We start from the raw sequence: 27,244 nt of genomic DNA on the forward strand, positions 1-27,244 counted from the left end.
TATTGAATTTGTTGCAAAACTGTTTCTGTTTTATGTTCTAGTTTTTTGGCCCAGGGGCATGTAGAGTCTTAGCTCCCTGACCAGAGATGGAACCCGTACCACCTGCATTGGAAGGCACAGTTTTAACCACCAACGGCCAGGGAAGTGCCCAGAAAAGTTTTTAATTTGCAGTTTGGTAAGGGTGGGAGAAGTGCTCTTTTTAGCTGACTACATCTCTGAACTGAAACTGGAATGTGGCTGACATGATTTTGTTTTTGATTTTTATCAAGCAGAGGATAAGCCAGGCTCCTTATTCTCGATTTTATAAGTAATGCTTTAAATGAAAGCTAAGAATGAACTGAATATAGAGAGGGCATCAGTGGTTACTATAGGAACTGTTTGACCAAAAGAAAAGGACAGCGTCAGGTCAGAACATGTTGCTTGGGACCCTGGCCCTCCATTACTGGCTAGATGACCTAACTGAGGTTTAGTCTCCTCATCTGTAAAATGGGTGGAGGATCACTTTCCCACAATACCCAAGTGCAGGACTTTTTTCAGATTAAGGGCCAATGTTTATGGGATCTCACTAGCATTTTATGAAAAGTGAAGGAATAGAATGGACTGGAATGAAATGGCACAGGGCAAAGTGCAGTGAACTAGGATGGGATGGGATGGAACAGAACAGGAAATTCTAACTGGGCTGTCGTCACTGTTTTTCTTTTTGTAACATTTGTGTTTATTTAGTTATTTATTTGGCTGTGCCAGGTCTTGGCTGCGGATATTGGATCTTTGATCTTCATTGCAGCACGCAGAATCTTTAGTTGTGGCATGTTGTATCTAGTGCCCTGTCCAGGGATCAAACCCAGGCCCCCTGCCTTGCGAACAATGAGTCTTAGCCCTTGGACCACCAGGAAGTCCTGTCATCACTGTTTTCTTATCTTGTTTGATTTTCCTTCTAAGTCCATCTTGCTATCTGATTTTGAGTATAATCTTGCTAGCATGTGAAAAGAGTGCAATTGTATGATAGTTTGAGCATTGTTTGGCATTACCTTTTTTGGGGATTGAAATGTAAACTGACCTTTTCCAGTCCTGTGGCCACTGCTGAGTTTTCCAAATTTGCCGGCATAGTGAGTGCAGCACTTTAAGAGCTTCATCTTTTAGGATTTGAAATAGCTCAACTGGAATCCCATCACCTCCACTAGCTTTGCTCATAGTAATGCTTCCTAAGGCCCACTTGACTTCACTCTCCAGGATGTCTGGCTCTAGGTGAGTGATCACACCATCGTGGTTATCTGGATCATTAAGACTTTTACTGTACAGTTCTTCTGTTTATTCTTGACACCTCTTCTTAATCTCTTCTACTTCTGTTAGGTCCTTGCTTTTTCTGTCCTTTATTGTGCCCATATTTGCACCAAATGTTCCCTTGGTATCTCCAAGTTTCTTGAAGAGCTCTCTAGTATTGCATTTATATCCACGTGTGTTAAGTTTGTCTGTCTCCTCCACTGGGTGGTCAGCTCCACAAGAGTAGGGACTGTATTTTTATCACTCTATCCTCAGTGCCTGGGTCTTCATTGACATTAAACAAATATTTATCAAACGAATGAATGATTTATCCTTATTTTACAGATGAGAGAGAAAAGCTATGTCAAACTACACTGAGTCTCCATCCTCCATTGATAGGATGGGAGGGTGTGCGAGCTGGAAACTTCAAGTACCCTCGAGTTTACCAATGGGGCATCTGAGCCTGGAGATGGAGAGTGACTTATTCAGTGTCATGAGGGGAAGAGTTGGATGAGGACCCAGGTTACTGGCTTTCAGTCTGAGGCACCGAGCTGCTGCTTCCAGCTCCCTCACCCTGGACTTGAGCACTAACTATCAAGCTAGTCTGAACTAATCCATACCTCCTGCTTAATGCCACATCACTGGCGGCTTGGGGCCAGCGTGGAGGGAGTGATGGGCCCAAAAGGGGCACCAGGGATCCTTTGGGATGGTACAAGTATTCTGTGTCTGAGTGTGGCAGTGGTTTCATGGTGCACGCACCACCCAACTCATCCAGCTGTACCCTCCAAATGGACTGTGCATTGAACTTAAATTACACCTCGGTGAGGGTCATAAAAAAGTCCCAGTGTGTGTATTTAGGTCTCGTCTTTCCCAATCAGGCCCTCCTTCTGTGGGCTGTATGACGAGGCTAACACACAATGTGAGGAGCCCGCTGCCCCCATTCAGAGGACCTCTGCCCCGTCACCAGGTGTGATCCCTGCAGGAGGTGCCTGTCCTGGGCCTGACTTTCCCCATCTATAATGTAGGGACAAAACACTTAATGAACAGGGTATTCAGAGGAATCAATGGCTATCGTCCTATGTAAAGTTCTAAAAAAGAAAAAATGCATGATGCTAGTAAGCATTCAATACATGATAGCTATTGGTTTTCTTGTTTTGTATTTCTTGGAGATGTAAACCCTCAAGGTCAAATAAATATTTTTTGAGTACCCTCTGCTCCTCAGACATAATGCATTTGCTCAACTTGGTAATAAATACAAAATGTTTGATTTGATGACAATTGAATTGAAAAATGTTTTTTTCTTTTCTTTTTTTTTGTGTGTAATAAAGTTTTATTAAAGTATAAAGGAGATAGAGAAAGCTTCTGACATAGGCATCAGAAGGGGGCAGAAAGAGTACCCCCTTGCTAGTGTTAGCAATGAAGTTATATACTCTCCAATGAATCCAAAGAATGGAGGTTGTAAAGACCTCACCAGATCTACTCCCATAATTTACATTTTAAGATAACAGAATTAGCCAGAAGGTTTAATCCAGAGACTGTCCTCAGGCAGGATACATCCTTGTAAAGACCAGGTCTACTCCCATAATTTACATTTTAAGATAACAGAATTAGCCAGAAGGTTTAATCCAGAGACTGTCCTTAATCCAGAGACTGTCCTCAGGCAGGATACATTATTGTTATATAATCCTAAGGAATGTAGAGAAGGAAAAAAAGGTTTGTCCTTTCTTTCTCCTTGAGAATTCCAGACCCCTCTCTCCTTGGGGACCCCTAGACTCCTTATCAACCTGCCTAGGAAATGACTCTCTCATTGCCCCCTTTTCTTTTAGGAGAATTATGTTGCCTAGGGAAAAGGGGCGTCGTTCTCGTTCCATAACTGCTTCCGAGCTGACAAGGGGCGTTGTCCCTAAATTGGTGAGGCAACATATTCTCCTAATCCTCATATTGAGGATATCTGATCCAGGGGCCCCAAATAGTAGTTGGAGGAAGCTACAGCAGTAGCAGGAATTTGAGCAACCATTTGTAACTTAAAAGCTTTCATGCGACTAGAAACAAACCCAGTTATACACTTACAGATGCAGGGAGCAAACAGCAAAAACTCAACATTCAGAATCAAAATTTAAAGTCACATTATGTCCATAGTTAAAGTGCAACGAGTTGCACCAGTCCATTTTAGGGTTGGTAGATGTCATCAGATGAAGAAGAGGCATCGCATGTGATTGTTGTCGAAGGTATTCACAGACTTGGAGAAAGTCTTTTCCTTGAAGTGGAGATGTCCACCACGGGAAGCCTTCCACTGATGAAGAGGGGAGCGCTCCTCAGACCCAGCAGTTAGACCGATTGTGAAATGCAGCGTAGGAGTGAGCCCAGGACAGGAAGGCATTGTCTTGAGGATCAAACGGCAGACTCAGGATTTTTGGAGTCAGCAGAAGTAGACTCACATAGGTTATCAGGCCCATCCGCTGCCCTTTGCTTAACTCTAGAGCTCGGGTCAGAGCCACGAGCTCCACCAACTGAGCACTGGTTCCCTGGGGGAGAGATTTTGCTTCCAAAACCTGTTCAGCAGTCACCACGACGTAACCTGCTTTACACTTGCCATCCCGAACAAAAGAAATGCCATCTGTAAATATTTCCATGTCAGGATTGTCTAATGGGGTATCCTTTAGATCCTCCCGAGCTGCATAGTTTAAAGTTATCTTCATATGGAATTCAGCATTTATTATGATTTGTGAAATATATTTTTTTATTATATAGCTTTCCCCCCATTATTCAAATCTTTTTATTCTTCAGTAATGCACACACATAACATATATTTATAAAATTAGAATGAGTGTGTCCATATAATTTTAACTCCATCATTTTTCACTAAATATTATTTCCTGATTATATTTCCCTTTCTTTAAATTTTATTTAAATTTATTTTATGATTCCTGGTGTTTCATTTGTGTGCACTGTTATATACTGAACTAGGCATTTCATACAGAATATTTTTATTTTCATTATAAACAGCACTGCAGAAGGCACCCTTTATTTTATTCAGCTTAAACAAACACCATTTACGCTTCTTAAACTGCTCTTGCCAAGTTGTCGAGGAAGTAGACTGCAGCCATTACTCTTGACTGTGTGACTTTTTTTTCTTTCTAACTCATTTCTCCGGGTGGGGGGAGAGGTCAGGAGGGAAGCCTTATAAAGCCTCTATGGTGTAGACACAGATACATCAACAGTGTGGCAGACTCAGGGGGAGGGTGCTGATACACAGACTCAGTTCTTGCTTCTTTTCCAAATAGAAAACGAAGCCAATGGTGTATCTTACAAGATACCCAAAGGAAAACTATTTACGCTAGGAGACCCCTGTTTGCCCCTTTTACTCTAAAGTACTGTAACTGCAGAAGTGTAATTTGACAGTAGAGCAATGAACCTCTGGGGGCAGCCTTCCTGTGATGACATTGACAAGCTGTCTGGCCCATGCTCACAGATTAACATGGCACGAACTGCTGTTTTCAGTCTGCACATTCCCGTCCTCAGCTCTTCTTACATTAGAAATCACAGCGTTTGGTGTTGCTTCAGGGCCTCAGAGAGCCCTGGGGGTATCCTTACGATGAGCGGTAGGAACCTGACTCTGATCTTTGCCTTGCAGTGTCCGTCTGTCTGCTTCCCCAACACACATGCCTCTACAATGTGACATGACACAGAGATCTCCCTTTCAGTTCCTAGCCCAAAGGCCAAATTCATCACTGGAAATCCAGATTTATCAGATTTTTTACCTCAACCTCCTGAGCGTTTGGACTAGGTTTCTTCTCCTTGTCTGCCTCCTCTCATGATATCCTTAATGTGATAACCTGGTGTGCACCACCTCGCCCCCCTTCCTACCCAGATTCAGGCTACTCATGGAGCAGAGGAATGAAGGGGCCCAGAGGAAGCTGGTGACATAGTCACGTTGAACACCTAGTTATTGAACACTTTCTAAATGTCATCTCTGTGCTAGAAGTATGAGAAGAGACGGGTCCATGGCCTCAAGCAGGTTACTTTCAGGTGGAGAACAGAGATAAAAAACAAGTAAAAAATAGCCAGGAGCATTCAGAGAGTGATAAATATTGAAAAGCACATTATAAAATACAACCCAGAGCAATCCAGAGTAACTAACATAGTGCGGTACTCAGTCGCTCAGTCATGTTCAGCTCTGCGACCCCATGGGCTCCTCTGTCATGGGGTTTTTCAGGCAAGAACACTGGAGTGGATTGCCATTTCCTTTTGCAGGAGATCTTCCTGACCCAAGGATAGAACCCACATCTCCTGTTGCGTCTCCTGCTTTGTCAGGTGGGTTTTGACCACTGAGCCACCAAGGAAGCCCTGTTCTTATGACTGGTTGGACAGAAAAGAAGAAGATATGTATGTGTGTGTGTGTGTGTGTGTGTGTGTGATGGGGCAGGGGTGCTGGTGTGTGACTGGGTGGCCCAAGACAACAGTTATATCTGCCTCAGACATGAATGACAAACAGATCTCAGTCATTCAGTCATGGGAAGGTGCTGGCAAGGTGTTCAGTTGGGAATAAGTTCAGGAGAGGTCCAGGGAGAGAAGACCCATGACCCACGAGGGAAGAGCCTGTGCAGGGGGCAGGGAGAGGAGTGCAAAGGGAGCCTGCAGAAGTTGGCAGTACCATGTGCTTAGGTCTTGTAAGCTGTAATCAAGATTTTGGACTTTGTCCTGTGTAGCGAGGGAAGTCTCTAGAGGGAACTGGCGTGAGCAGGCAGAGGAAAAAGCAGGTGTCAGCAGCCCTGAGGGCTGGCTGGCATCGTTACACACATAGGCAAAGCCCTGGGAAGCGATGTTCCCTTTCTTGACACTGAGTTCAGTCTCGGTGCAAAGAGGGTCATGGTGCCTGCCACACGCAATTATTGTGGGGATTAATGCTTCCAGGGAAGAGGAGGAACCTCACAGGCAGTGAGTTCCTATACCCGTAAGAGATCCCTACTGTAATTGATTCTCGTTATTTACACTAGTTATGTCCTATAAAGTCCCTGCAAACACCGAATTAACAAATACTAAACCATTCCTTCTAGAGGAAACACACACACATACGTGCATCTCACATAGGTTATAATAATCCTGCAGATTCAGGAGAGTTGAGGTCTGTACTGAAGGGAGGGAGGTTGAGGAAAGTTCTGGCAATGGGTGAGGCCCACTTGAGCTGGGAGAAGGTGAGGGCAGAACCCTAACGCATCCATTGCGGCATTCTTGTCTGTGAGGAACCCTGTTCTCTTGAGAGAGGTCTGCTATTGCCACTGAGTCCAGGGATGTTTAGGGGTCTTATCGTATGTCTCCCGCTGCAGTGCTCTGGAGGGAAGGCAGAAGTTTCTCTAAAACAGGTCTGTCACCCAAGGAAGGGCAATTGGCTTGGCACTGTGTTGGCCTCACAGGATTTTAAAATAAAAACACAGCTCTCCATTCATTTTTCTGCTTTAATTGAAAATCTTACTCTGGTTGCTCGCTTTACAATCCTAGGCACAACAATACAGATTTATGTCCCACAAACATGCCTTAAAAGACAGCTGACTTGCTTGGTTCATCATTTTTGTTCTCTCCTTTAGGAGGTAAAGCAGACAGAGAGAGATAGGCGAAGTGGATTCTTTTACACTTTGAAAAGTGATGGAAATGTCTTTTCCGACTCCCACTGGAATTTCAGGGGGAGAGACACATTAGCTGCCACTTTCCACTGCCATTTGGGGGCAGAATTTTTGCTGCTCAGAGTAGTGGAGCCTGGAGGTCAGGGGACCCTGGAGGGCTAAGCTCTGACAGGGTGGGAAAGCGTTCCCCGAATGAACTCAGCCTGATGCATGGTTACCCATCAGTACCCCTGTTTATTGCTTTGTAACCCAGGTTAGTGTCACTGTGGTTTCATCCCATCTTCCTATTACTGGCCTTGCTTAATTCTGCGTAAAGATTCCCAGAGATATCAGTGACATGGTGAGGTGGCAATGACAGGGGCCTGTGTCTGTGATTCTGATGTAAGGATGTAAGCATCATTTTAGTTATTTTCTCCTCAGTCTTTGATTCCACTCCACCGTGAACCAGGCTCATCTTTTCCTTCCTGTGGAAGCAAATACACATTGATGTCCTTTTTCTAGGGGGAGAGGACAGGTGGTGATAATTCATCACAAACAACGTGGAGGTTTGCTCTTAGAGTTTGCACCTTGACACTGCTGGCATTGCTCTGGCCGTTCACCTGGCCACGTGGAGGAAGCAGCTGGATGTGTGCCCTGGGGCTAGGAAGGGAGGCTGGGTCGCAGGTACTGATTCAGGTGAGGAAGAGAAGGTCATGAGTGAGCCTTCATTTGTGGCTTGGGAAACAGGCCTCTTGGGGGCACTCCAGGTGAGCTGGGGACCACTGCCAGCAGGCCAGTATCCCTAAAAGTGGTGTGTGACCTTGAGCCAGTGGCGCATCACGTGGCTGGCCTCAGGTTCTTCATCTGTAAAACGAAGGTTGCGGGCCCCTGGCAGTTGTGTGATTCTGTGCTAAACTGATTGTTGCTTGTGTGTCTTCTGCCTATAAAGTGATCTCCTCCCCCTCCCCACCCAGATACGTAAAAGACATTCATTCTTCTGATGGTCTAGGAGCGAAAGCCATCAACATTTCCCTTGCTTCCCTGGAAGATGTGAAGTGCCGCGGGGGCTTACCTTGTCTGATACCTAACCTGCAATGCATCATGTTAAAAGGGTGCCTGCCCCACGTGCTGAGTCAAAAGTCCATAGCAGAATGCCACATCCTCATCTCCATCCCGTAAAATTAATGCAAAATGTAATGGGGCAAAAATAGTTGTATCCACATTTCTGATGCATTTCATGAGTGTGTTTCTACAAGGGTCTTAATCTGTACAAAGCTCTCTAGGTTTTTTTCAGAAAAAAAAAAATCCCTTTTACGGCTCAAATGAAGTGTTGTTTTAGTAACATATGGATACCTTTTAAACATCTTCAGATACCGCACACTAGTGAAATATGCTGCACCTGAGGTTTGATTAGTGGTGGTTTGAGTACATAAAAGAGGTGAGGAGAAGGGAAAAAACACACAGAAAAGGCAGCAAAGGTTATGGAACGCCGTTAAATTATGTTTATGGTTTTACTTGTCAGTAGTCTGTAATACAGAATGGTTTTCCTGGAGTCTATTTATCAGCATTGCCACCAATTAGTGCCTACAAATTACCTTTTGTTCAAGCCACGTTCTCCTGGTTGTCTCGGGGCCTCACAGATCAGAGCTGTTGCGGTTCATGAACTTTTACTGTCGGGTTGCACATGCGCTTTTTCTGCTGACGCATCTGGCGATTCTGTCCCCTCCCCCAAGGTCTCCAATGGCTGTGACTCGGTCTTTGTGAATGGGAAGGAGATGAAGAGCAAAGTGGACACGATCGTGAACTTCACCCACCAGCACTTCACCTCCCAGTTAGAGGTCACGGTCTGGGTGCCCAGACTCCCCCTGCAGGTTGAGATCTCCGACACGGAGCTGAGCCAGATCAAAGGATGGAGGATCCCCGTGGCCTCCAATCGAAGGTGAGGAACTAAGCGTGAGGGGGTGACCCTCAGAGGGAGCTGTGGATCTGAGGCTCCTGGGGCTCAGCTCTGAGGCAAAACGTCCTCGGGGACTGAGGCTCCAGCAAAACTGCATCTACAGTGGGTAGTAACGGGAACAGAGTTAAGATGGGTCTGACTTGGGTCCTTACTCTGACAGGAGGAAATTATAATGGAGATAGTAAGCCCTCTACATACGAACCCTCCTGTCGTGAACTGTCACAGATGCCAATGCATGTTCGATAGTCCAGTCCCATAAAGTAGTTCACATGTCTGGCAGCGTTGTCACACGGGCACATCTACAAGTGGCTGTGCGTTTGTGTACTGTATAGAGTACAGTAGTACAGGGTCTTTGTTTGAAGCCCAGGATGTCCGGAAGTGAGCATAAAAGCGGTGGTGACATAGCTGATATTGTTAACGCGTGCCAGCTGTTACTTTGCACTACTGTACTTTTCAAGGTCCTATGCTATAAGATTAAACATATTTTCTTTATTTTCTATGTTTGTTTTTATGAGTTATTTGCATGAAAAGTGTTACAAACCTCTTACAGTAAGCTACCCTAAAGCCCATTGTCTCAGTCGTGTACCTAGGCTAACATAGTTGGACTTAACAAACGAATTGAACTTAAACGAATGCACTCTTGGAACGGAACTCATTCGTATGTAGTGGGTTTACTGTCATATTATCTACCTCATAGAATAGTTGCTGCTGCTGCTGCTAAGTCACTTCAGTCATGTCCAACTCTGTGTGACCCCCCATAGATGGTGCCCACCAGGCTCCCCCGTCCCTGGGATCCTCCAGGCAAGAATACTGGAGTGGGTTGCCATTTCCTTCTCCAATGCATGAAAGTGAAAAGTGAAAGTGAAGTCGCTCAGTCGTGCCTGACTTTTATCGACCCCATGGACTGCAGCGCACCAGGCTCCTCCGTCCATGGGATTTTCAAGGCAAGAGTACTGGAGTAGGGTGCCATTGCCTTCTCCGAGAACAGTTGCTAGGATTCAATAAAATGATGCAACACATAAGAAGCGCACAGCACAAGGCCTGGCATTTAGGGAAGAGCTCTATTCCCCCTGCCCTAGTGTTCTTTCCTGCATTATCCATTCTCTGCTTCCTGCTTGAAAATGTCACCCATCCTTAGTGGAGCACAGTGCAGTGGCTAAGCTGTGAACTCTGGTATAAGGTCACTGAGTTTTCACTCTGGCTTTTCTGCTTTTGGGTTTCTCTGGTGGCTCAGATGGTAAAGAATCTGCCTGTAATGTGGAGGCCCTGGGCTTGATCCCTAGGTTGGGAAGATCCCCTGGAGAAGGGAATGGCTACCCACTCCAGTGTTCTTGCCTGGAGAGTTCCACGGACAGAGGAGCCTGGCAGGCTACAGCCAGCCCATGGGGTTGCAAAGAGTCAGACACAACGGAGCGACTTTCACTTTCACTTTCCCGTGTATAGCTGTACAACCTTGGACAAGTTACGTAACTTCTCTCTTCCTGTTTCTTCATCTACAAGTTGGAAATGACAGTAGAGTGACTGAATAGAGTTGTTCCAAGAATTCAGTGAAATGATACACCCTGCAGTAGTCAAAGCTCTAAAGATAGCATTTATTCACTTTATAGGAGCAGGTAAGGCAGGACCCGGCACATATTCTAACTCAGGACATATGAGTCTCTGCCCCTCTCTGTCTCAGATCCACCGAGGGCCCCGCACACCAGTCAGCAGCCACCAAGCCAGGTCCTCTCATAAGGGACGCCAGACAGGTTCATCTCGAGGGGAAGTTTGTGGAGTAGCGAAGCCAGAGAGGGTTTCTCAGGGCAGGTCATGGGCAGGCAAGTGGAGCAGAATTTGTGTCAGGACAGGGAGAAGGGCCGGGGCACTGAGGAAGGAGAAGTCAGGATGTGCGTGTCAGACGTGTTTCAGTTATGTTAGCAGCTCGGCCTGGGCGGTGCTGATCCCCCAGCCCTGGGCGGGTGAGGTGGGGCCATGCTGGGTTTCTGTGTTCCGAGCCTGTGGCAGCACGTGTGACGCTCAGTGACCACCGCACAGGGTCCGGGAGTGAAAGAAGCAGCAGATGGTGGGTGACCGCTGGTGAGCACCTCTGGCAGAAAGAAAATCCAGTTCACATGAAACATCACAGTCATGCGGAATCTCGACAAGGGGGTAGGGGAGACCCTTCTTCACCAGGATGACGTTGGCTCTGCTGTGTGTGTGTATCCCAGGCCCACCCGAGACAGTGAAGACGAGGAGGATGAGGAGAAGAAGGGGAGAGGGTGCTCGCTGCAATACCAGCACGCCCTCGTGCGTGTCCTCACCCAGTTCGTGGCCGAGTCCCCTGACTCGGGTCAGCTGAGCTACATGCTGGGCCCTGACTGGCAGTTTGACATCACTGACCTCGTGATGGATTTCATGAAGGTGGAAGAGCCGAGAATCGCTCAGATACAGGATGGCAGGACCCTGGTGGGCCGGGAGCCAGGCATCACCACCGTGCAGGTACGGGCACCCAGCACTCGCCACCTCCCCCAGCCCTGGTCTGTGTTAATAAGTGTCCAGGCAGATGCTGGAGGATAGCATGTGTGTGTGTGTGCATCAGAGACTTATGGGCAGTGACAGAGGGTTAGTCAATTCTAACAGTTCAAACTCAAATTAAATTTTGTGTTACATTTTTTTTTAAAGAGACTTCCCTGATAGTCCAGTGGTTAAGAATCTACCTTGCAGTTCAAGAAACATGGATTTGATTCGTGGTCAGGGAACTGGAATTCCAATAGAATTGGAACAACTAAGCCTGTGGGCTTCAGAGTCCACTAGCCACAACTAGAGAGTCCTTGTGCCCCAACGAAAGATCCCACATGATGCAACTAAGACCCCGTGCAACTAACTAAATAAATGAATATTTTTATAATAGACAATAGAATTCACAAAAATTCACAGAACAATTGAAAAATATAAAGTAATGATAATAAAATTGTATTGTATTTCCCCCCAAAGAAGGTCAAAGTCATTTTCAAATCTTATTGTCTAGAGTAGCAAATAAAAACCTCGAAGAATAATCAAAGAAAAATGTTTGCCTTTTAGAGAGTTGAGAAAAAATATCTCATTTCTTTTATCAAAGCTAAATTTAACACACAGTCTAAGCAATTTTCCCCCTAATGTGATCCTTTACTTTTTATATGTCACTAACAGAAGACAATAGAACCTGTGAAAGCTAGTTTTATTTTCCTCAACTTGAGCATTAACCATTTAGCTATGTTTTACCTTGAACAGTAGACACACAAAAAATTTTAAAACATATTGCACTAAAAATAATAAAAACCACTCTCCACTTTACTATAGTAACAGTAAAACTATTTTCTAGCCAGTGGACAGGATCATTCTGCAGAAAGAAGGTAGCATATTTTTTAATAACAAATTAAAAAGTTACTGCTCACAGTTACGATCATTCTTTCTTTCTTTTTTTTTAAACTTAAAAAAAATTTTAAGTCCTCTATTACTCCTTTAATTTTCACTTCTATAACAAAATCAGATTTTTAGGTGTTTCCCAAGTCAGTTTTTGACAAAGCTGGATTCAGTGTTACGTTCTGTATCACTCTCCTGTTGCCGTGTAACAAAGCAATCGAACATCTCCCAGCATGAAGCACTGCTAATTTTTTAACTCAGAGTTCTGAATGTTGGCAGTCCAGTTGAGCTTGGGGTACCAAGTTCAGGGTACTGCAAGGCTGCAATCAAAGTATGGGTCTGGCTGGGCTTATGTGGGGCTTTGAAGAAATGTTTGCTTCCTGGCTTAGGTTGCTGGAAGAATGCGGTTCCTTGTGGTGCAAGATTGAGGACTCTGTTTTCTTGTGGACTATCAGCCAGAGGTCATTTTCTGCTCCTAGAGGTCACCTGCATCCCTCCTTATGGAACAGATCCACCACCAGATTCTCACTCTTTGAATCTGACTTTCTCTTCTACCAGTCAGGGAGAAAGTGCTCTGATTTTAAAGGCTTGTGTGATTCCATGAGACCCCTGTGGCTAACCCAGTATGGTCTCCCTATTTTAAGGCCAACTGTGCCATATCCTATAACATAGTTGGGAGGGCGATTTCTCATCATATTCACAAGAGAGATTTTTGAGAGATTAGACAGAACGTTTTTGGGGGGATAGGTCTAGAAATTCTATCCACTAGATATGCCTCTTCATTTGATTTCACCCCTGACTGCAAGGGCTTCCCTGATGGCTCAGTGGTAAAGAATCTGTCTGCCAATGCAAGAGACTAAGGTTCGGTCCCTGGATTGGAAAGATCCCCTGAAGAAGGAAATGGCAACCCACTCCAGTATTCTTACTTGGGAAATCTCATGGACAGAGGAGCCTGGTGGGCTACAGTCCATGGGGTCACAAGAGTTGGACACGACTTAGCGGCTAAACCACCACCACTACCTGCTTGCAAGCTAGATGGTAAATTAAGAAAAATGGTTTCTTAGGAGAGTAAGATTCTCTTTCCCACTTTACTCACCTGGTTTATCCAGTGATGACACGGCAGCCCACACAATGGTGATCAGTGGTCCATGTGTGTGTGTGTTAGTCACTCAGTCGTGTCCGACTCTTTGGGACTCCATGGACTTACAGCCCACCAGACTCCTCTGTCCATGGAATTCTCCAGGCAAGAATACTGCAGTGGGTTGCCATTCCCTTCTCCAGGGGTGAGTGGTCCATAGTGAACATCTAATGCTCACTGGAAGGAGTAGGAGTAGGAAGAGATGGCTGAGCACCAACCTTTTAAACAGCTTTTACTACAATTCTGCCATTCTCACAACTAAATATTATTTGTTGGAAAAATGTCAGTCTTTGGTGCCTAGTACCAAGGTAGGCAATTTTTAGTTATTGCCTCTAAATTAAATCAAGTTTAAAAAAATACAGTACTGTTATCATGATATGAATCAAAGGAAAGAAAATGGGCCAAGATGATATTTGTACTTAAAACCCCTTCACTTGGAGAGCGTAATTGAACAGGATCAGGACTTAGCACGCACACACTCATGACTTGCTCACATACACGATTTCGCTACATACACTCACGTCACAGGACACTAGGAGAGCACTTCAGTGGGAACACCAGTTCAGGAGTTGTGAATGGTGTGAGGAGCAGACACTGAGGTTTCCCACTGACTCTGCAGGTCCTGTCGCCTCTCTCTGACTCCATCCTGGCTGAAAAGACCGTGACCGTCCTGGATGACCGGGTCACTATCGCGGACCTGGGTGTGCAGCTGGTGGCCGGCTTGTCTCTCTCCCTGCAGCCTCACAGGTTGGACAAAAGAGCCATTGTCTCAACAGCAGCTGCCCAGGATGTTCTTCAAGCCCCACAGCAGGTGAGATTCCAGAGTCCTTTTGTCGCTGGATGATTGGGACCACTTATTTCTCTGTCACATCTTGCAAAGGAGATAAATAGAGCACTCATAACTGGGACTGGTGATTCTTGAAGCTGCTTCCTATTTCTTATCCAATCTGTCCTGTCTCTGAGAAAAGTACTCAATGTCTTAGATCCATTTTCCTCATATGTTCTTCTTGCTTTAGAGCAGCCTTACCTGTTTTAGACACAGTTTGCTGCCAGACCACCACAGGCTCCCATATTCTTACTTTTGCCCAAGAAGGTGCCTATTGACACTTGGAAATTTCATTTCAGCTACTTGAACAAGCGTAGCATCCAATCGCCACTGTTGACAATGATTGCCAACTCTCAAACTCTCCGCCTCTTTAAACTTTGACATGTCATTGATAAAGATCCTAGGGCACTGTGCCCTTCAAGCAAACTGGTTTTATGATGCATCCTTCCATAAGCATGTCCAGCCAGCGCATGTTTTGCTTCGTCAGCATTGGCTTCCGAATAAGGAAAGTTCAAAGCAATATTCTCTTGAGCAGGCGCCTGATTAGTTGCACCTGAATTTGATTCAGATAAATTGTTTGATCTTTCAGAATGTTTTTAGAAGGGTCAAAGTCAAATTCTGTTGTCTGGCATGAGGTAAATTACAGTAAGTCCCGTACATATGAACCAGTTCCATTCTGAGAGTGTGTTCGTAAGTCCAGTTTGTTCCTAAGTTCAACAAAATTAGCCTAGGTACCCAACTAACACAATCGGCTATATAGTACTGTAAGGCAGTCATTTTATAATACTTTTCACACAAATAATACATAAAAAACAAGCAAAAAGTAAAGAAAACATTTTTAATCATATAGTACGGTACCAGCTACATCACTGCCGCTGCTTTTATACACTTGCTTTCAGACATCCTGGACTTGCATAAAGATGCTGTACCACTATACTCTATACAGTGCTGCGCAGGGAAGTGCACAGAAGCACAGCCGCATGTAGAGGAGGCACGCACATGACAGTATACGCCAGATACAAGGACTAACTTGGGTGACCCGACATGCGAACACGTTTGCATCTTTGAAAGCTCACAACTTGAAAGTTCATATGAAGGGGACTTACTGTAAAATACACTTTAATGCATTTGCTAAAGCATATTGTCTATTTCTTACATTAGTAGAGCTGTGGCTTATGGCTCATGCCAGTTCCAGGCAAGCCAAGAGCTGTTCACAATGATAAAACATAGACATTAATTCTCAGTGTGTATGTTTAAATAATATTACTTAGAAAATCATATTTACATTTGCAGGTTTTGAAGGAACCCGATTATAACAATGCTTTGGTTTCATTTCTCTTAGGAAGCCATCATCAGTTCTTGGATTTTGTTCAGCGATGGTTCAGTGACACCTTTAGACATTTACGATCCCAAGGATTTTTCAGTTACTGTCTCATCTTTGGATGAAATGGTGGTATCTGTCCAGGCAAGCCTTCAGTCCAAATGGCCAGTTGTGGTTGCAGAGGGGGAAGGGCAAGGGCCCTTGATTAAACTGGAAATGATGATCAGTGAGCCCTGTCAGAAGACCAAGAGGAAGAGCATTCTTGCCGTGGGGAAAGGGAACGTCAAGGTCAAATTTGAGCCCAGTATTGATGAGCACCAAGGAGGCACCAACGACATTGAGGGCATAAACCGGGAATATAAAGACCACCTCAGTAACACCATAGATCGTGAGGGAAACCAGGAGAGGGCAGTTCAGGAGTGGTTCCAGCATGGTGCCTCTGTTGGCCATGAGGAACATACCAACAAAAGCACAACCCCACAGTCTCCCATGGAAGGAAAAGATAAGAAGATGCTCAAGAGCGGTGGTCCAGATGCCTTCACAAGCTTCCCCGCTCAAGGGAAGTCACCAGAACCCCATAATCCTAGTGACCTCACGGTGACCTCCAGGGGGCTTACTGACTTGGAAATCGGCATGTACGCCCTGCTCTGCGTCTTCTGCCTAGCCATCTTGGTCTTCTTGATCAACTGTGTGGCATTTGCTTGGAAATACAGACACAAAAGATTCGCCGTGAGCGAGCAAGGCAACATCCCCCATTCCCATGACTGGGTCTGGCTGGGGAACGACGTGGAGCTTCTAGAGAACCCGGTGGACGTGACCCTCCCATCGGAGGAGTGCACCACCATGATTGACAGGGGGCTGCAGTTCGAGGAGAGGAACTTCCTTCTGAATGGCGGTTCCCAGAAGACTTTCCATAGTCAGCTGCTCAGACCTTCTGACTACGTCTATGAGAAAGACATGAAAAACGACCCTCTGAGTTCCACAGGCCCCAAGAGGAAGAGGGTCAAGTTTACTTCCTACACCACCATCCTCCCAGAGGACGGCGGCCCCTACACCAACTCCATCCTGTTTGACAGTGATGACAACATCCAGTGGGTCTGCCCAGATATGGGGCTGGGGGAGTCCCAGGGCTTCAGAGACTACATGGAGAGGCTGCAGGACCAGATGTGAACTCCTTTCTCATGCTTGTATTCACCTTTATGCCTTCTGTTTTTTGAATGGTGGAGCCGTGCGTCTGATCAGCAATAGGGGATGATTTAACAGAGCTTCATTTGTGGCGGTCTGGCGGGATCCCTTTCTAAGCAGGTATCAGAGAGAGCAAAGGCAGCTGGGTTTGAAGCTAGGCAGTGTCTCTGAGTCGGCCACGTGTGGGTCCTAGAGAAATTCTAAGACAATGATTTTATCTGCTGCCTGGTACTAGCTCAGTTCCAGTAGAATAAACCTGACCCCACAGACATTGTTAATCATCTCGTGGCAAAACAGCCGTGTGGAATTAGAAAAGACTTGGGTTTGATTTTTCTACTCCTAGACCTTTTAAAGCACAGTGGACTTTTCTTGCCCTTGGCCTGAGATTGGACATACCTGAAAGATGCTGAATGTAGCCGCCCATATTTGTTACGAGCATTGCTCATTATTTTTATATATCTTTGCACTCGCACCTGGTTCCTTTGACCTCTGCAGTTCTTTTTGAAACATGAAGACAAGAGATGCCATTCTTTTCTCTGAGGTCTGTTTGATTTACATATGAGTTTTAGCCCCACGATTTGCCACGTCCTATTATTTCCTGGGTGTCTGTGCGGGAGTTCAGGGTCTTTCCAGTTTTCCACACTTTATCACTTAGGGGCAATAGCTAAGAAGCTAATCCTCACGCTGTCTTTCCTTTTTTTGTGGTTGAACTTTGTTGTCTCAGATAGGGACGTGGGATTTTACTTAAAATGTTGATGTACTGTGAGGGGGGCCATCTTCTTTACAGTTTTCTACATGATGCTTAAAAACTTTGGAGAAAAATTATGAACTGTGAACCTTTTATCTTCTGCTTGCAGGAGTCATGAGGACCTCCTTCTTGGAGTGCATTTCCGAGGGCAAAGCAGTCCTCAAAATAGTTGTGTTGATACTAATGCTTTGTGGTCGACACTGTTTGTTATCCAAACTGAAATCAAGGTCTAGAAATGATACGCACAGAAAGGAAATTGCATAGAAAGTACCTTCAGGCCAAACTTTTCTTTAACCAGAACAAAACTTTATTAGAACAGTAAGTGGAATGATGTTTCAACTTAGTAACACATAGAAATATACCCATTCAATGATTTCCACCCCACCACCAAAAAAGCTCGTATATAAACATATATATCTATATCCCTAGTCATGACTCTGGCAGAGGTAAAACCTATACAGGGTGTACATTAATCAAGAAAAGCAATGTTTTTTTTTTCCACCCCAAAATTCATAAAATAAATGACTATTCCAGAAGCTTGAGAAGCAGTTGTGATGAAAAACCATAGCTATTGGGAAATTGAAATGGCAAGTGAGAGAGAGAAAAAAAGCATGATTCCTGCATAATTTTTAAATAATGTTTTTCAAAGAACAGCATGCCTGGTCTCAAGCAGAGCAAGAAGTTCAGATTAGGGAACTATGACAACATTCTGTTAGGATGTGATAGCTGGAAAAACAGACTCTGGATGAGTATGCCTCATTCCAAGCTTTCTTGAACCATTTGCATCTCAGAGAAGTAGAATTTTAAAGACCCAACATGGCCAGGACCTGCAGGAGGTGTTGAAACAGTTCCTTGACTCTCGATGGCTGCTGACTGGACTGTTTATAAGGGTGTGATTCAGTGGTTCTCTTATAGGGTTCCATGGACAGGAACATGAGAACTAGCCTCCTCCAGCCATGACATGGCAGACATAGCATTCTCCCTGTGTCTCTTGCCCACAGGACTACAGTACGTTTATAAACCACGCCTAAGTTATCAGTGATGCACTGCCTGACCTCTGGAGGCTGGTGTTCAGTTGCTCTTGTGTTTAAAATGGGGATTAGGAACTGAAGCTGGTAAGGTTGCCCAAATCTTCCAGTTTGATTGGGAAATGAAGTCAGGAGACCCAAGTATTGGCTTCCAAAGGAGTTTGGAAAGAGATGGCTGACACCTTGTAGGAAGAGCTGCTCTGGTAGCCAAAGGAAGCTGCCTCTGCTTTTCAAAGGACTTGGTGGGGAGGTTGCTCAAAACTGACTGTGTAGGGCTGGAGAGAAATTCACATGCTAATGGAAACAGAGCTGTCTATATGAATCCTGCTCCCCCTATAAGATATTTTCACTTTTCTTTCCCTTTGACAGTCCAGACATAATAGGGGTTTCATTTCTAAAACTGAGGAACCTCAACTGATGCACAGAGTGAGTCTCACACACACAGCAGGCTGGCTCCCACTGGTAAAATGAGAGTTTCCACGGGAAGAATTCAGGAGAAGAGGAACCTACCATTGTCATGAGGAGCCTTATTTAGGCCACCTTCTATGGCCTGAGTGCTTGACGTGATTCAAAGAACACACTGAGGAGAATTAGAAGGAACCCTTGGTTTATAGCTCAGTTGGTAAAGAATCTGCCTACAATGAGGGACACCTGGGTTTGATCCCTGGGTTGGGAAGATCCCCTGGAGAAATGAAAGGATATACATTCCAGTATTCTGGCCTGGAAAATTCCATGGACTGTATAGTCCATGGGGTCGCAAAGAGTCCGATACGACTGAGCAACTTTGACTTTCACTTGATTTCTCAACAGGGCTGGGAGCTGACCGTGGTCCTGAAGTTGCCCCCTGTGGGTAAGCTAGCGTCCCCCAGAGTGATGCAGGCTGCATAAACCACCTTTGCTGGCTTATGCTGAGATTCAGTCAGCTCAAAATAAAGATCAAATGGAAGGTTTTGGGGGAAGGGTCCCTTTTACCACACAACACACACTTCCCTATACTCACACATACATACTTATACCCGTGTGTGTGTGTGTGTGTGTGTGAATAGTGAAGAGCCAGAAATTCAGTTATTTGTGGAAATCAACACTGTCAGTTGTCCTCAGATTGGGCATGGACAACTACTCAGCTGAACAGAATTTCACTGAAGCTCCTTCTGCTCTAAATACTTCCTACTGACTAGAATCCATGCTTGATTTCCAACCTGGTTAATTTAAAACAAATAGGAACTATACTTCCAAAATATTTAAACTAGAATAGGGGGAATGATGTAAATTAAGTAAGTCTTGAAATAGGATTCTCTGGGAGGGGGGAGGCATGCATTTGCCTGGATTTTCCAGGTTTTTAATGGCTGTGACATGCAAAAGATTGGTGTCAAGAGCCTGAAATAAATGATGTAGATAGAATCCCTTTCTCTCCCATAAAAACGGGATGCTCAGGCTCCCCCCGAGGCAGACACCAGCAGCCTCTAATGGGGACAGCAGGCTGTGAGCTCTGTGAATCACACGAGGGGCAATTCAGATGCCATGTGAGGACCAGGTAACCTACAACCATGGAGGATGTGAAACTGCTGCCTCCAGGCCAGCGTACAGCTTTCAAGGAGCAGCTGCCACACAAAATTACTGGAGTTTAAACCTGCAGTGTTACATTTGAGAGAAAACAAAAAGAAAAGATAAAGTTTTCCCAGAAACTTTCCTCAAAGAACTCACAAGGTAGCTGACCTCAGAATACTCCGTGTGAACCAAGAGAGAATCATTGACCCCTAGTGGTTTTCTGTTGCACGCTGGCCAGCATGCATTCCCAGACTGTAATCATGCTTAGACTGTAGGCAGAGAGCTTTTTATTTATAAAAAATTAATGCAGGGAAAAAATGGATTAACTTTTGTCCCATTGCCACATCCGTGGAAGAAGTATTTTGTACCTGGGTAATTTTAAGTTTTAGGAATTGTGCATGTTGATCAGCTGTCTCATCTCACTCTTTTAGAAAAATGTCTTCCCAATGTTGGGACGTTGGGACCACAATAAAGTTTCTGTCAGGGAAGACCACTCATTCCAACCCTACTGACCACAGAGGGTGGTTCCATCTGAATCCTTCTTTCATCACCTTTCTGCTCTCATCAACAGCCTCAGATCTCCATTCTAGTCTCTGCAAATGACAAGATAGGTGGTCTATAAACCCAGCAACCATCTTCTCCCTCAAAATTGTACTATGTGTAATGTATCGTGTGTCACCTGTTATGTAAAGGAACAGTATGGGTGGTGGAAAAGTTATGCTCAAATATGGATAGCAGATATTTTTGTATGTAATATAGGCAATATACTGAAACACTGAAAGGTGTGTTGGAATAAATACCTTTTCAAATAAAAGCATGCAAAGCTGTAGCTTTTAAATGTACAGACATCCCGCTCAGAAATATCTAAACTGATGGTGGGAAACATCAGAACCTGACATCGTGAAATGCACTGAATTAAAGATGCAGCCTTTAGAGGGCATGGCTTCTGTTGGGACTGTGGATGGAATCTGCCAGAACATTTTGATCTTACTCTTCCTTACTTTTGGATTTCTTTTTCCTTTTTTCTTTCTTTTTTTTTTTTCCCAGAACTATTTCAGAAATAAAGTGACTTTGTTTTTCAGCATAAAGGTATATTCTAACCACAGGGTAACTCATCCTTTTTAACATGAAAATAAACATTTAAACATTCTCCAGTGGTTGCATTATTTTATCCACATTTTTCTCTTTTAATTGCAGCAGCTGTATGATTTGACTATATGTATTTTTTTTTTTAGCCAGAGATATTAATACCTTTGATGCAGCAATAAATGGAAACCTAAAGAAAATGTTTCTTGAAAGTTGCAAATAGGGGGACACCTCTTCCTGGATGTCTCAGAAGGAGGACTCCTATTTCTCAGGTCCCTGTCCAGTGTCAAACCACGTTGGATTCGGTGCTGACATGTAGTGCATGTCCCTGCTGTCTTCCTCCTTTTGGTCTTTATTTGTGACCCACTCATGTGTCCATACTTGGGGCAGGGGTTTGGGGTGCTGAGGGCCTAGAACTGGCAGAGCTCTGGACCCATTTAAAAAAAAAACAAAAAAACAAGAGAGTCGGGGATTCTTCCTGGAAGGTTGATGATGTCTGCTGAAAGGCTGACGGGTGCATTGACAAGTCCCTGTGGCTCTCTGTGGTGAGTGTACCCATTCTGACAATGCCAGCATCATCTGTGGCATTTTGGCAAATGTCACTCCTTGTTATCAGGATGAAAAGGGGTGTCTCTATGGCAGTAACAACATGTCCTAAAAAAATGCCCCACCCAAGCATGATCTTTCAGTGGGCCCTACAGACATCATTGGAGGAACGAAGCGTCAACCTGGGAATTGGAAATCAATTTGGAAATTGATTTGGAATCAAATTGATTGGAAATCAGTCAGGAAATCAAATCTGCAGAATGGCAGGTTTCAAAAATTAGCCTGAACACTCTCTCAGATGTCCATTCCCTGCCCCGATCCCGACTCCCATCACACTTAGGGTGGTTGTTTCCCACTAACAGCACACTCATCTTCCCGGAATGAGGAGGAAGGAACCACAGCCCCCAAAGCCTCTTCTCAGATCTTAATATGCATGTATGTGGTTTAGTAAAGTCAGTTTCTGAAAGAGAATGAAAAATAAAAAGTTTGAAATGAGGGCTAGTAAAAGAATAAATCCTTTAGATTTAGATTTCTGTGTGTGCAAAATGCAAACATTGTATTTGCAACATTTGATATGGAAATGCTTAATACCTGTTAGTTTATCATTTGATACAGCTGAAATCAGTTACTAGGTGATTTCTTTATGGTTTGATACAATTTAGATCAATTACAGAGGTAGTTTCTTTATGGTTTGATATGATTTAGATCAGTTACAGAGGTGTTTTGTGTTTGCTTTAAACATTTTTTTTTCCTAAACTCAAAAAATGTGCAGACATTCTAACCCAGTTGCAGTGTTTATAGCCTCATCTAAGAGTCAAGATGATCAGGACATTATCCCCTTTTCCAAGTGGCAAGTAACAATTCCAGTCTGATAGGGTAATTATCCTCCTTGTAAGAAAGCAATGATGTCATCAACTGACAAACTGGACATCTTCACATTACATATTATTGTTGCTCAGTTGCTAAGTCATGTCTGACTATTTGAGACCCCATGGACTGCAGCACATTAGGCTTCCTTGTCCTTCACCATCTCCTGGAGATTGCTCAAATTCATGTCCATTGAGTTGGTGATGCTATCCAACCATTTCATCTTCTGCCACCCTTTTCTCCTCCTGCCTTCAATTTTCCCTAGCACCAGGGTCTTTTCCAGTGAGTCTGCTCTTCGCATCAGTTGGCTAGAGTATTGGAGGTCAGTTGTCCCGATGAAACCTTTTATCTTGAGGACTATGATCTCTTTAGGTGTTGCAGAAACTGAGGTCAGTTTATACATCTATGCTGCCCATTGGAAGAAAGCACTTTACAGAGAGATGGGTATTGCTTTGGGATTCAGGGTCCATGTGATGTTGACCTTTACACCCCCTTGATAGCATTACTTCTCTAAGATGCTTTGAGTCACTTGTGACCTGATACTTCTTTCTTTACCTCCAAAGAGCATGGACAGCGTTTTATTTTTCCATGATAAGGTTGGAGCTGAAATAATCTATTTTATAGTTACTTCCTTTAGAGGAATCTGAGTCACCAAATGAAATAACCCAAAATGCCAGGGTAGATACTTCCCATATGATGCCATTTCTTCACATAGAGATGCTTCCCTGAAGAATATGCCTTTTTTTCTCCTTGCTGTAATCACTGTAGTATCTTCATTTTACCCTTATATTCCCACATAGTGTGAGCATGCTTTATTCCCACAAATATTTTAGGCTGGCAAGGGTCACATGCCTCCAGGTTCTTAACAATTTAATTTGCCATTCTGGTTGGTTTAATTTACTATTCCCCTGGGCGAATCTGTAAATTTGCATTGGATCTGCTATCTATCATACCAGCTACTCTGAAGCAGGGTGTTGTTCAGCACCACCAGCCCATGTGCTGTAAGATGCCAGGACTGGCAGACAGAGGGATCCAAGTGCTTCCTCTGGTCACAGACCACTGAGTGGGGGATTCCCTTTCTGTAGTTGACTTCCACTGGGAGAATTTTTATGGACTTCTAGCAAGGACATTAATTTAAAACCCAACCCACTGCTCGGCCCCCATGACAGTCCGTGTTCTAGACACATCATTGAGGGTCGAAGCAAACACCCAAACTAAGAAAGATAAGGGCTGAGAGTGGAGCATGAAATAGGAAGTGATCAAAGCCAGGAAAAGAGAAGTAGCTCTAAGACACTGTGAAAAACAGTCCCTTGCACATGAGTATTATACAGCAGATCCATCCTCTTGGAGGGACCCACATGAGTCTCCTGTGGCAAACCATTTTTTCATTGCTGCTTATCTATTACTTGTGTCTAGAGGGCATGCTGTTTGCTCACCACTTATGGTGTTGTGTTTTGTTTTCTGCAACATGTGGCATGTGGCATGTAGTTCCCCAACCAAGGATCCAACCCACATCCCCTGCAGTGGAATCATGGAGTCTTAACCACTGGGACACCAGGGAGGTTCTTGCTCATGATTTAAATCCTCAGCCATCTGGTCCCAGCCCTGGATTCTTCTTGGGTGGATCCGATCTGAGCTGCAGAACACAGACAGGAGGCCAAACCCACACCACCCAGCCAGTTCTGCACTTTTGGGTGGCTTCAAGGCATTTGGAAAAAAAAAAGTGTAATCTTCTATCTCCCATTTTTCTGAGTTGGATTCTTGTTTCCTGGTATACATCAGCTATTATAAACAGAGCGTGCCATTACAACGCTGCATCTCTATACCTTTTCCATTGTGTAATGAACCTGTCTCACAGTACCCACGGCTTCCAGAATGATCTGTTGTATCTGTTCCACAGTGTATTTAATGTACCTGTAAAGGCACTTCCGAACTGTTTGAAAATGAAGAAATAAAACGTTCTGGATGATTCCTTGTCATAGTAAAACAGTCCATTGGTAGGCTCCAAGAAATTATCCCATCCTCAAATAGTTGTTCAAACGAAGATATTAAGAACTCTTTATGTTCTGCAGCAGTCTTCAAGGTCTTGAGGACAGTCATTGGCTGAGAATTTCAGAATTAGAAACAAGCATGGCAAATTTATTTTTTCTTTATTTTTTGGCTGCACCATGTGCCATGTGGGATATTCCCCAACCAGTGATCAAACCCCCACCTGCTGTGCTTAAAGGTGAAGTCTTAACCACTGGACCACCAGGGAAGTCCCAGATAGTTGTTTTAAGTGGCAAGATTAGCAACATTATTGAAGTTGATACTTCCTAATAGTTTTATTTTTTCATAAAACACAGGGAGAGATTGTATTTTTTTCTACTTTTTAGTTTACCAGAATTTTAAGACCATCTTTGACCTAGGAACTTTGTCTCTTTCAGCAAGAATCAGAAAGTAATTTGTATGGTACAGGTTGTGGAGTCTGTCAGTTGGATGAATAACATCTCTTTCTGCGTGCATTGGGAAGGTGATCAGAGAGGCAAGGAATGGAACATAATTATTGTCACTGTTACTCCACATGGGTCAGATCTGCCCAGGGGAGAGATTCCTTCCTGTTTAATTGGGAATTGCTAGCCCTTGAAGTTCATTTGAGGAATACGAGCTTTACTAAACTGAAGGATCCTAATACCCTAATACACTAATGAGGTCTTCTGTCCTAACATTGGTCTGCTTCTCAGGGAGGCTCCAAACTTCCTGTCCAAAATGCAAGGATCAGAAGTACAGATATGACCTCAGGCGACCCGCCCTGGCCCTAGGGCAGTCCTAATCCCCATACCCAGACTCTCAAGTACAAAGAGGAAATTACCAAACCCAAAATGACTATTCAGTTCAGTTCAGTCGCTCAGTCGTGTCCGACTCTTTGCGACCCCATGAATTGCAGCACGCCAGGCCTCCCTGTCCATCATCAACCCCCAGAGTTTACTCAAACTCATGTCCATCGAGTTGGCAGTGCCATCCAGCCATCTTATCCTCTGTCGTCCCCTTCTGCTCCTGCCCCCAATCCCTCCCAGCATCAGAGTCTTTTCCAATGAGTCAACTCTTCGCATGAGGTGGCCAAAGTATTGGAATTTCAGGTTCAGCATCAGTCCTTCCAATGAACACCCAGGACTGATCTCCTTTAAGATCGACTGGTTGGACCTCCTTGCAGTCCATGGGACTCTCAAGAGTCTTCTCCAACACCACAGTTCAAAAGCACCAATTCTTCAGCGCTCAGCTTTCTTCACAGTCCAACTCTCACATCCATACATGACCACTGGAAAAACCATAGCCTTGACTAGACAGACCTCTGTTGGCAAAGTAATGTTTCTGCTTTTCAATATGCTATCTAGGTTGGTCATAACTTTCCTTCCAAGGAGTAAGCGTCTTTTAATTTCATGGCTGCAATCACCATCTGCAGTGATTTTGGAGCCCAAAAATATAAAGTCTGACACTGTTTCCCCATCTATTTGCCATGAAGTGATGGGACCAGATGCCATGACCTTAGTTTTCTGAATGTTGAGCTTTAAGCCAACTTTTCCACTCTCCTCTTTCACTTTCATCAAGAGGCTTTTGAGTTCCTCTTCACTTTCTGCCATAAGGGTGGTGTCATCTGCATATCTGAGGTGATTGATATTTCTCCCGGCAATCTTGATTCCAGCTTGTGCTTCCTCCAGCCCAGTGTTTCTCATGATGTACTCTGCATATAAGTTAAATAAGCAGGGTGACAATATATTGCCTTGATGTACTCCTTTTCCTATTTGGAACCAGTCTGTTGTTCCATGTCCAGTTCTAACTGTTGCTTCCTGACCTGCATATAGGTTTCTCAAGAGGCAGGTCAGGTGGTCTTGTATTCCAATCTCTTTCAGAATTTTTCCATAGTTTATTGTGATACACGCAGTCAAAGGCTTTGGCATAGTCAATAAAGCAGAAATAGATGTTTTTCTAGAACTCTCTTGCTTTTTTGACAATCCAGCAGATGTTGGCAATTTGATCTCTGGTTCCTCTGCCTTTTCTAAAACCAGCTTAAACATCTGGAAGTTCACGGTTCACGTATTGCTGAAGCCTGGCTTGGAGAATTTTGAACATTACTAGCATGAGAGATGAGTGCAATTGTGCAGGAGTTTGAGCGTTCTTTGGCATTGCCTTTCTTTGGGATTGGAATGAAAACTGGGCTTTTCCAGTCCTGTGGCCACTGCTGAGTTTTCCAAGTTTGCTGGCATATTGAGTGCAGCACTTTCACAGCATCATCTTTCAGGATTTGAAATAGCTCAACTGGAATTCCACCACCTCCACTAGCTTTGTTCATAGTGATGCTTCCTAAGGCCCACTTGACTTCACATTCCAGGATGTCTGGCTCTATGTGAGTGATCACACCATCGTGATTATCTGGGTTGTGAAGATCTTTTCTGCACAGATCTTCTATGTATTCTTGCCACCTCTTCTTAATATCTTCTGCTTCTGTTAGTTCCATACCTTTTCTGTCCGTTATTGAGCCCATCTTTGCATGAAATGTTCCCCTGGTATCTCTAATTTTCTTGAAGAGATCTCTAGTCTTTCCCATTCTGTTGTTTTCCTCTATTTCTTTGCATTGATCACTGAGGAAGGCTTTCTTATCTCTTCTTGCTATTCTTTGGAACTCTGCATTCAGATGCTTATATCTTTCCTTTTCTCCTTTGCTTTTCACTTCTCTTCTTCTAACAGCTATTTGTAAGGCCATGGGGATGGTCTT

General features: G+C 44.2%; 1 protein-coding gene across 1 annotated transcript in view; it reads left to right on the forward strand.

Annotated features, from left to right (window-relative positions):
• The window catches only part of TMEM132B (transmembrane protein 132B), a 380,713-nt gene extending 359,609 nt beyond the window's left edge, over positions 1-21,104 (forward strand). Inside the window, exons 6-9 of the mRNA XM_070386331.1 lie at positions 8,594-8,799; positions 11,025-11,295; positions 13,956-14,147; positions 15,505-21,104. Of these exons, the coding sequence (XP_070242432.1) occupies positions 8,594-8,799; positions 11,025-11,295; positions 13,956-14,147; positions 15,505-16,653 (1,818 nt within the window). The 3' untranslated portion in view covers positions 16,654-21,104. The remainder of the gene's footprint in view (positions 1-8,593; positions 8,800-11,024; positions 11,296-13,955; positions 14,148-15,504) is intronic.
• Positions 21,105-27,244: the final 6,140 nt, after the last annotated feature.

Source organism: Bos mutus, chromosome 17 (genome assembly GCF_027580195.1).
Source record: "Bos mutus isolate GX-2022 chromosome 17, NWIPB_WYAK_1.1, whole genome shotgun sequence".
Classification (NCBI taxonomy): domain Eukaryota; kingdom Metazoa; phylum Chordata; class Mammalia; order Artiodactyla; family Bovidae; genus Bos; species Bos mutus.